The sequence below is a fragment of the Lacerta agilis genome, chromosome 17 (assembly GCF_009819535.1).
Source record: "Lacerta agilis isolate rLacAgi1 chromosome 17, rLacAgi1.pri, whole genome shotgun sequence".
In the NCBI taxonomy this organism is placed as follows: domain Eukaryota; kingdom Metazoa; phylum Chordata; class Lepidosauria; order Squamata; family Lacertidae; genus Lacerta; species Lacerta agilis.
Window position 1 is genome coordinate 38,735,128 of NC_046328.1, and position 10,709 is coordinate 38,745,836.

Consider the following 10,709-nt stretch of genomic DNA (forward strand, 5'->3'; position numbering starts at 1 on the left):
ATGGCAGTGTGGGGAATGATGAAGATTTCCCCCTTCAAGATAGCACTGTTTGCAAACTTGTTGCTATTGCTGCTGCTACCAGTTGCGTGCAAGGTTCCTATTTCTCAGTGTTGCATCTGGGACCCTCTTCCTATTCTTCACCAATATTATCAGTCTGGAGACCTCATCATTGCTGGCATCATGTCTCAGCTTTATATATCTTCAAGCATAACAACCTTCGAGGAGCCCCCATCCACTGCACTCTTTGATGAAAGCCTGTAAGGAGATGTCCTTTGCTAACCTGTAATCAAAATATTCCACATTTGCGATATTATTTCATCATTATTCACCACCCACCCACCCTTTTAACAGTTCCAGTGTTTATGGTTGAGGGCAGATTTGCTCAATCAATATTGCTAACTATAAACAGTGTCTGTTGGCAGTGAGCAAATACACAATTGCGTGTAGCTCTTTTAAACAATTTTTCTGTTTTGAAGTCAACAGGTTTTAGCACTGTCCACATTATTTGTGTACAACCGCCCCCACCCCACCCCCCGGCCATATTTCCCCTTTTCCTGTTTTGGATTCATTTATTGTTTACCAGTTACCTATCCTGAAAGGAATGGTTCGTTACTTTCAATTAGTGAGTTTTCGATAATCCTTAGAATAATGAAGACCACGATGTCCTCAACTCATTTTAAAAATCTTCCCCCTGATCTTATCATTTCTACTAGCAGCAACAACAGCAACAGTAATGGGATGAGGACTTGTAGTAACAAAAGTAATAACCAGTAGTAGCAGCAACAACGATAGATTAAGTTTCTGCCCTGCAAAAAATATGTGCACATTCCTATGGAAAGCATGGCTCTGAGACACATGTAGATGTCTGGTGAATGTGTGAACCCAGAACCTTAATAATATGACAGCTGTCTCCGTTGTTGATAATCATTACATAAATTACAGCCTAATTACAAAATATATCAGGATTTAACTCAAAATAAATTGCAATTAATATAATTAATTGTGGATGCATACGTACTACTGTTCATGGGAACAAAGCATCCATATTTGTCTGCCAATATTACCAAACATTTTCCTACACTGTCTGCATATAATAATAAAATCATAGAATTGGAGAGTTGAAAGGGACCCTGAGTGCCATCTAGTCCAACTCCCTGCAATGCAGGAATTTCAACTGTGGCATCCATGACAGATGGCCATCCAACTTCTGCTTTAAAAAAAACCAATGTAGGTGAGTCCACAACCTTCCAAGGGAGTCGGTTACCCTGTTGAATAGTATTTACCATCAGGGATCTCTTCCTGATGTTCAGACAGAATCTCCTTTCTTGTATCCTGAAGCCATTGGTCATTTTGAGACAACTAGATATCTTTATGGATATGATATGAGCTTAAAGCTGTAATAAAGATTGATTGATTTATGGGAAAAGAAAGGATAAAAGAAAAGAAAGAAAAACAGGAAAAATAAAATAAAAGGGCTTCATATTCTGTCTGTCAGTTACATAAAAAGAATGATTCACTCCACAACATCCAAGTATTCCACTTTCCATAAACCAGTATTTTTCCAATCTTGAAATCCAGTTATTGTGTTTTCACCTTCGATTTCACACAAGTCCAGAAACAGTTCCCAATTTGTAATATTGTTAAAAGTCAGCAATAGTTTTTTTTCTGTAGTTAAACATACCAGCTTTGCCTCCAACAATTTCAGCAAACATGCCTCCATATTCAATAATGATAAATCTTTCCCTCTCTGTATCACATCTGTGAACATACATTGAGACGATATTCAATATAGATTGGTCCACACTCAGTTCTTTACCTTCAATTTCCACTTCTTGTAGTATTTGCTATGTTTTATCCATTTATAACCTCATTTATGTCCCCCAGAATCCCAGCTCTATCGCTGAGTTGCTTCATTTCTCCATATCTCCCTTTTTTTTAAATTAAAAATAAACTTTATTGGGTTTTAAGAATGATACAATTTATACAAATTATCATTTGACAAAAAAAGAAAGAAAAGGAAGAAAAAACTTGAACAATCTTTAACACACAAAATTTAAATATAGACAAAAGATATAAATATATATGGACAAAAAAATGAATACTATTCTCCCAATTCATCAAGTGAGTTCTTCCAGCTCATCAGTTGCTCCTTGTAGCTTTGCCATAGTTTCATCTCTCAGAATTGCCAGTTCTTTGTTGTCAAAAGCCGCTATCAATTTCATTTGCCTCTGGTTTAATCTAGTTCTGTGCATTTTTATCTACGAATCTCATTTGCAGGTCAGTGACACAACTCTACCAGCACATTATGGCCTTTGTATTTGCTGTAGAGGAGATCAATGGAAACCCCTATATCTTACCCAATGTCACACTGGGCTGCCACATATATAACAGCCATTTCACCGCAGGCTGGACTTACCATGCTTCAGTGGAACTCCTCTCTGGACGGGGCAGACTCACCCCCAACTACAAGTGTGCTGGTGGGAGCACTCCAGTAGCAGCCGTTGGGGGACCAAACTCAGACTTGTGTCTCCACATGTCAACTGTCCTGTCTATGTACAAGATGCCACAAGTAAGTTAGGTGTATAGACATTTGCTGGTGAGAGATTTGTCCAAAACATTCTTACCCTGTTTGCTGAGGGAGGTTTGTGTTTTGATTTTATGCAAAGGTTTACAAAAATCACATTTTCTAATGTTAATGGAATCAGTAGAATAAAGTTCCAAAGCAATCAGTACTAGTATGGGAAGCCCTGCCTTCAAGCTGCATGTAGAAGAAGAAGAAGAAGAGAAGAAGAGTTTGGATTTGATATCCCGCTTTTCACTACCCAAAGGAGTCTCAAAGCGGCTCACATTCTCCTATGTAGATATTTGAGTGCTACAGTGGAGAGAAGCATTTCCTCTCTAAACATAATATCCATAAATGCCAATTAGAAACATTTAGTCTCACCCTGCACAGGGAATGGCTTTCTTTTTTAAGGCTTCAGAAACATGATCCATGATCTGCAGTTTGAAATGGAAACCACTTTTCATCACCTTAACACAGTATTCAATCAATCAACCATTACTGGCAAATCCATATGACATAATTTCCTTTAAATCAGCACACTAAAAGGTAAAGGTAAAGGGACCCCTGACCATCAGGTCCAGTCGTGTCCAACTCTGGGGTTGCGGCGCTCATCTCACGTTACTGGCCGAGGGAGTCGGTGTACAGCTTCCAGGTCATGTGGCCAGCATGACTAAGCCGCTTCTGGCGAACCGGAGCAGCGCACGGAAACGCCGTTTACCTTCCCACCGGAGCGGTACCTATTGATCTACTTGCACTTTGATGTGCTTTTGAACTGCTAGGTGGGCAGGAGCAGGGACCGAGCAACGGGAGCTCACAGACATTGCGGGGATTTGAACCACCGACCTTCTGATCGGCAAGCCCTAGGCTCTGTGGTTTAACCCACAGCGCCACCCACGTCCCAAATCAGCACGCTGGCTGACCTTAAATTTGTTGCACCTAGTTATCTATCTATCTATCTATCTATCTATCTATCTATTTATCTATCTATCTATCTATCTATCATCTATCTCACCTGTTCCCATATTTTTCTAACATACACTTGCTTTTTTGGTCCACCCACTGTTCCATTACTGGCATCCCAACTGCATATATACATCACCCAAATTTACAAAGGTTATTTCCAGGGTACCTCAAGGACTGCCTGAACGCTTATATCCAAGCTCAGTCACTAAGATCATATGCAGGAGCATGTCTTGTCATTCCATGAGTTGACAAGGCTCATTTGACTACCACAAGAAACCAAGCTTTTAGCGATTTGCACAGTATTGACTCAACTCAACTCAACCCAATCTCCTTTATTGGCATAAAAAGAGTGCATTGTATATATGGATCAGATCACAACAGAGGTAACAAAACATAGTAGGGGGTACTTTGGGACAGAACCATCCAGACATCGTGAGAAACAAAGATGGCTCTAATGATCTATGGGTATGTAATTTCATGGCGTCACTCAAAGTTTTTGCCATATTCTCCACAAAAGTCAACAGAGACTCAGCAGGTGTCTTCTGCTTCAACTTGTAAATGTCTGCTGAAAAGTTTTGTATACCATCAGTTTTATGTAGGCAACGAGGAGTCCATCTTTCTACCATAGTTGCCTGATTTCTGATAACTTTTTTTGTAGGGTTTTTATGGTATAGTTATTAGGTCCAGTTATTGTAAAATTATTTGATGTTTTGTGTGAATTGATTACACACACACACACCTGCCTTGTATAATTAAAAGTCGCTTACATCAATACTTTCCCAAAACCACTCCCTTCTAATTCTATTTACCTAATGGAATTATTTGGGGGGTGGGGGGCGGGGAACTTTCTTGCCCATAAACGTTAATTGAAGAAAAAAATGCCCCAAAATCTTTAGTTTTGTTGAAACTTGATATCATAATGTTGCGACACTTCCCTCTTTTTAAAAAATTATTATCTTTAGCTCATCTACGGCTCTTCTCCTGTGACAAATAGCAACATCCAAGGAGCTTTTATCCATCAGATGTTCCCAAAGGAGTCTCATCAATATATTGGGATTCTGCAACTCCTGCTTCATTTCAGATGGATATGGATTGGGGTGTTATATCTTGAAGATGACACTGGAGAGATATTTGTACAAAATGTTCTTCCCCTGTTTGCCGAGAGAGGTATTTGCATTGCTTTTAAAGAAACATTTTCTAAACTAGCATTTTCCAGTGAGTTTTATGAAACACTTGAGGAATATTCAGAAGTACTGGATGTTATTATGGAAAGCACTGCCAATGTTGTGGTTGTGAATGGTGAAATTCATACCATGATGGTAATGAGGGCAATGGCCAGCCTTCAAGGAACAGATGATATACCAATGCAATCCAAGACAAAGGTCTGGGTTATGACAGCCCAGATGGATTTCGCTTCGTGTTCATTTCTGAAAGAATTGGACCTACACGTCTTCCATGGAGCTCTAGCCTTTGCAGTTCACTCAAAGGAGATTCTTGGATTCCAGAAATTTCTTCAGATGAGAAATCCTAACTTGGAAGTTGAAGATGGCTTTATCAGAGACTTCTGGGAAGCAGCATTTGAATGTGTTTTCCCTCATCCATCGCTAGAGAAAGCACACAAGAAACGTTGCACTGGGGAAGAGAAGCTTGAGGAACTTCCTGTGTCTGTTTTTGAAATGAGGACAAGTAGCCACAGCTATGCTGTCTACAATGCTCTATATGCTCTTGCACATGCTCTGAATGCTATGCATCACCACACAATAAAATACAGAGCAATGGTGGAAGAAGAGAAAGGGGATTTCCTAAATCTACACTCCTGGCAGGTAATGAGAGACTCCAACATAGGGTTGCCATACGTCCAGATTTTCCTGGACCTATACTGAATACTGCAGCCAGCAGCAGTGTCTGGGTGGAAATATCACTACTAAGACATGGAGGGCAGGAAGATGTAACTGTTCTCTGGTTTCTTTAAAAAAAATAATTTGCGCTGTGATCTCAGTGGAAAGGTTGAACTGAAGATTGCACATCATTTTCGTAGTGCTAAAAAAATACTCTCCAAAGAGCATTTCCATGAATCATTAATCAATTTGTTACACAATTAAACCAGTTTCTAATAAGTGCCTTATAAAAAAATGACAAGGATTAACCTGCAAAGTTTTTTTAAAGAACAATGAACCATAGCATAGCCCTCAAGTGTGAACCGTAATCAGCTTCTTGTAAATGCAAATTGTTTAACAAATCATTATGAATTCCATCTTTATTCTCCCTTTGATCTAGCTCCACAACATTCTGAGAAGAGTCTCTTTTAACAATAGTGTTGGGGGGAAAGTTTCTCTTGACCAAAATGGGGAATTAATTACTGGATTTGATATAATCAATTGGGTTGTGTTGCCAAATGAGTCTTTTATTAGAGTCAAAGTTGGAGCAATGGACACACAGGTTGCCCCTGAAGAAGGCTTCAGCTTGGATTATGATGCCATTGTGTGGCCCAACAGGTTCAACCAGGTAAAGTCCACTCCAGGGATTCTCCATTCATTTCCTCAATGGTCAATAAATGCTTCACTGGTTAAACCCTAAAACTGATATCCCTCACAGTTAAATTAAATGTGGCTGGGAGATCAGGGACAAGAGCACCAATCTAGATCATCTTCCAAAGTAATAATTCCAACATTGATGAGGAACACATCAGGACCAAACGAGAGCTCAACACATCTGACAGAGGGACAAGGATTTATTTTGATGAAAGCATTCAGGCAGCTTAGGGGCTATCCCTTCTTGATATTCAAAGAGACTGAATACTGTATCTAGTATTGTGGTAGTTGCATTAAAAGGAACCCTCACTCAAAACTTCTGTTATTTTTCTTTACACCAACTGATTTATAAACTGCAGGTTTCTTGGATGGGCCAGCGAGGCATGAACTACCTAACTTGCATCTTCTCTCTCTCTCTCTCTCTCTCTCTTAAAAATAAACAGTCACGACCTGCTTCTCTGTGCAATCAGAACTGCCACTTTGGTTATAGTCGTGCCAAAAAGGAAGGGAAGCCATCTTGCTGCTATGATTGTCTCCCATGTTCAGAAGGAAAGATTTCCAACAAGGAAGGTAAGAGGTGTTTTGTTCAGTATTTATAGACTGCATCAGGTATGATCCAGTACATGCACATCAGAAACTAATTTCCCTGATTCTTAAATTGTATGGAGTTGGCTGATAGTATGCAATTAAATACAGTCGTACCTCGGATCCCAAACGCCTTGAGACTCAAACATTTTGGCTCCCGGACACCGCAAACCTGGAAGTGAGTGTTCTGGTTTGTGAACGTTCTTTGGAACCCAAACATCCAACATGGCTTCCACGGCTTCTAAATGAGTGCAGGAAGCTCCTGCAGCCAATCGGAAGCCGCGCCTTGGTTTTCGAATATTTTCGAAAATGTAAAGCATTTCCGGAATAGATTCTGTTCGACAACCAAGGTATGACTGTATTGCCATGGGTCAGCCTGTTCCCCATGATTGGCCATACACAGAGGGCATGGAAAAGGGTGCCAGAAAGGGAGGGGGTGCAGGAATGCCTCAGGGGAGGGCAAAGATCACCCAGAAGAGGGTTGCTTGGGGGAAGTGACAGCGAGGGCAGAGAGTATCCCACCTCAGGTTGTCAGGATGAGGTGGATATGTGGCACCTGGAAGAGGGCAGCAGGAGGGCCTGGTGAGTGAGCACAGGACTGGTGGAAGAATTGCCAGAGGGGCCTGATCCAAGAAAGAAGGGAGCCCAAAGACCTCCTCCCCGCTGCTGCTGTCGCCTCGAGACCATAGGCAGGCAAGGAGGAAGGAACAATGTTATTTGCCTTGGAAGCTAAATTTATTTTTGTTTTCCAGACATGGATGACTGTTTTCAATGTCCACAAGATCATTATCCGAACAACGCCCAGGATGGATGCCTTCCCAAGAAAATAACCTTCTTGTCTTATGAAGAACCCATGGGGATCAGTTTGGCCATTTTTGCCCTCTCCTTTTCTATCACCACTGCTTGGGTGCTTTGGATCTTTGTCAAGCACCAGGACACTGCCATAGTCAAAGCCAACAACCGGAGCCTCACCTACACTCTCCTCATCTCCCTCCTGCTCTCCTTCCTTTGTGCTTTGCTATTCATTGGCCAGCCTGAGAAGGTGACATGCCTCATTCGACAAATTGCCTTCGGCATGATCTTCTCATTGGTAGTTTCTTGCATATTGGCCAAAACCACCCTTGTGACTCTCGCTTTCATGGCCACAAGACCAGGGTCTAAATATAGAACATGGGTTGGGGGGAAATTGTCCAATTCCATTATCCTTTCCTGCACCCTTACTCAATCTGCAATTTGTTGTGTGTGGTTGGCAACCTCTCCCCCATTCCCAGATCTTGACATGCATTCAGTGACTACAGAAATTTTACTGGAATGTAATGAAGGATCAACTGTCATGTTTTACTGTGTCCTGGGTTTCACGAGTTTACTGGCCTTTGCCAGTTTCGTTGTGGCTTTCCTAGCCAGGAAGCTCCCTGACAGTTTCAATGAAGCCAAATTCATCACCTTCAGCATGTTGGTCTTTTGCAGTGTGTGGCTCTCCTTTGTTCTAACCTACTTGAGCACCAAGGGGAAATACATGGTGGCTGTGGAGGTCTTCTCCATCTTGGCGTCTGGTGCTGGCTTACTGGGCTGCATCTTTTCCCCTAAATGCTATGTTATTTTACTGAGGCCTGAGTTGAACAAAAGGCAGGTGTTAATAAGAAGAGAAAATCCAAGAATCAACTAGTGTCTTTAAATTCACCTCTAACTAAATCCTGTTTGATTTTATAACATATAATTAGAAAACAGTGATCCATCTTTTCAAATCATTTCCTCAGTTGAGTATGCACCATCTCTAATTCCAACTCTTCTCCCACTTCTGCCCTGGAGGCACAATGTGGCTTGCTGTCACCTTGTAGATGTCACCTGGTGTGTTGGAATCCAGGTAGACAAAATTGTCTTCTGCCTCAAGTGTGCAGTAACCAACGCTGATGCTTGGAGTGCTGGCGATGTCCTGACCCGGGATGTTGGCCTTTGTTAGGCTGATGGTAAGGCCAAACTCCTTGCAGGCTTGGTCAAAATGGATGATGAGTCTCTGTAGAGCTTCCTTGGAGAATGTTGTCAAGGCTGTATCATCTGCAAACAACATCTGCTGCTGTTGCTGCTGCTGTGAGTGTCTGGGAAGACCGCTCTCTCCTCCGGCCAACTTCATCGGGCCTAGGAGGCGGGCCTACACTCAACCGCCACAGCTTAAGAGGCTCCAGAGAAGCCTCCGGAACACTGCTGCTGCTGCTGCTGTGAGTGTCTGGGAAGACCGCTCCTTCCTCCAGCCAACTCCATCGGGCCTAGGAGGCGGGCCTACACTCACCAACACAGCTTAAGAGGCGCCGAGAAGGGCAGCCTTGGCTCTTGCTCTGTAAATTACTATTGTTTGTATAATGTATTTTACATTGTAATGTAGCCAAAGCAAATTCCAAGTATATTGAAAAATGTACTTGGCCAATAAATTATTATTCTATTCTATTCTATTCTATTCTATTCTATTCTATTCTATTCTATTCTATTCTATTCTATTCTATAAGGACCTGTGGCTGCTACACCTTTGTCTTGCCGCAGAGACATGTCAGGTCGTACATACCCCAATCGCGCCTTGAATGAAAGTACACACAGTCTTCAGTTGTGCTGAAGTCATATGAGAGCATCGGGGATAAGAATATGCAAAAGAGAGTCAGGAAAAGAACACAGTCCTGTTTCACAGCACTCTTTATAGGCCACCGAGGATGAGCTGTCATCTAGTTAGTGGATGGTGGTTTTGTATATCACTTGCATGCCAGGAGCTGATGTAACTAAGTGCTTCACCGATAAATAATTAGAAATCCAGTCACATCTACTTGTTGGTCTGGATGTGTTCAGGACAGGATATCTGTAGGACTAATTGGGACATAGCCGAACAAGACCTAATGGTCAAAATTGATCTATAACTTGTTGATCCGTAGTATTAATGTCCATTGCCCTAACTGCATTATTATGCATTTTCCTTTTGTATAGGTTTGTTGTAGTGTATTTTAATATGTGTGTGTTTTATTGTTGATTGCACCTGATAGGGACCCTCATTCTGTGTTGTATTATAAACAGTTGAGGACCAGGTTACCTAATGAAGCCCTACATGGGAACTGAGATCAGTTTCAGTGGCCCAGATATCTAACCTCGGTATTAGAAAGGGGGACTTCCCCCAAATTCTCACATCTTCGGATCTCTCTCCACAAAGCAGAATAAGGGGGGAAAGTGGAACACCTCACAACATTTTCTCATCTTCCTTCTTTTCTGGGCCCAAAATTTATCAAGTAATCTGGAATGTTGTTGTTCCTCTACTGGCACAAAGATCCCTCCAGCGCCCCTCGCAATCTGTATGTGTACTGTATAATCCCTCCTTCTACTTGGCCAATCCCCCCCCCCCGGCAACACCTCCCCAGCTGGGATTGGGCGGCTGCTGGAGTAGGTGGAAGGTGGTGCCAGGCCCAACTGCCAGGAGCTGCTCCATGATCCAAGGGGGCTACTCACGACCACGCAAAATGCGCACCCCATTTGATGTGGGGAACGTCCATTATTTTGTTGTGGAAGTCTTCTGCAGCTGCAGTGCCCTCATCCTTAAAGAACGGTCGCAAATGAATTATTCTGAACATGGCTGTGAGATCCTATTTCATGCTGGGGATTCTGGGAATGCGTGAGTGACTGCTCCTTATAGATGCTGCCTCTGTGAAGTGCAGAAGCTGCCCAGTCCTCCTTTGTCATTGCAGTAAATTCTAGCCAAAGAAGGAACCAATTGGGACATTTTGGAGAAAACTCCACCATTCTTGATATCTCTCAATGGTTTAAAGCTCTAGAAGGCAAGTCGTCGTCATCGTCCCCCCCCCCCCCGAGAATTCTGCAATATAGCACTGAGCTTGCAAAAAGACATGTTAAAAGATGAGCTCTTACTGGAAACAGAGCAATAAATATTTAGCATTTGGAAACTGAATGTATTTGAGCAAATCACAGCAAATCCATTAGTGCTGTTGTTTTAAAAATAGCCCATTTTTCAACACAAGGAATCCTAAAAGAGTACAATGACTCAATTTTAAAAGTACTGGTACATCCATCACCATCGT

The 10,709-nt window shown here is 42.0% G+C and overlaps 1 protein-coding gene across 1 annotated transcript; it reads left to right on the forward strand.

The window, feature by feature from the left end:
• The first annotated feature begins 4,548 nt into the window (after positions 1-4,548).
• LOC117061474 (vomeronasal type-2 receptor 26-like) lies at positions 4,549-8,308 on the forward strand. Its single transcript, XM_033174311.1, has 4 exons — positions 4,549-5,349; positions 5,804-6,031; positions 6,501-6,627; positions 7,395-8,308. The coding sequence occupies exons 1-4, from the start codon at positions 4,549-4,551 to the stop codon at positions 8,306-8,308; spliced, it is 2,070 nt and encodes a 689-aa protein (XP_033030202.1).
• The last annotated feature ends 2,401 nt before the right edge of the window (positions 8,309-10,709 follow it).

Bases quoted from the DNA above. Each gene is read 5' to 3' on its own strand.
- LOC117061474 (XM_033174311.1), top strand. From the start codon at position 4,549: ATGTTCCCAAAGGAGTCTCATCAATATATTGGGATTCTGCAACTCCTG. The intron at 5,350-5,803 runs GTAATGAGAGAC...CCTTTGATCTAG, and splicing joins TAAATCTACACTCCTGGCAG to CTCCACAACATTCTGAGAAG. The intron at 6,032-6,500 runs GTAAAGTCCACT...AAAAATAAACAG, and splicing joins GGCCCAACAGGTTCAACCAG to TCACGACCTGCTTCTCTGTG.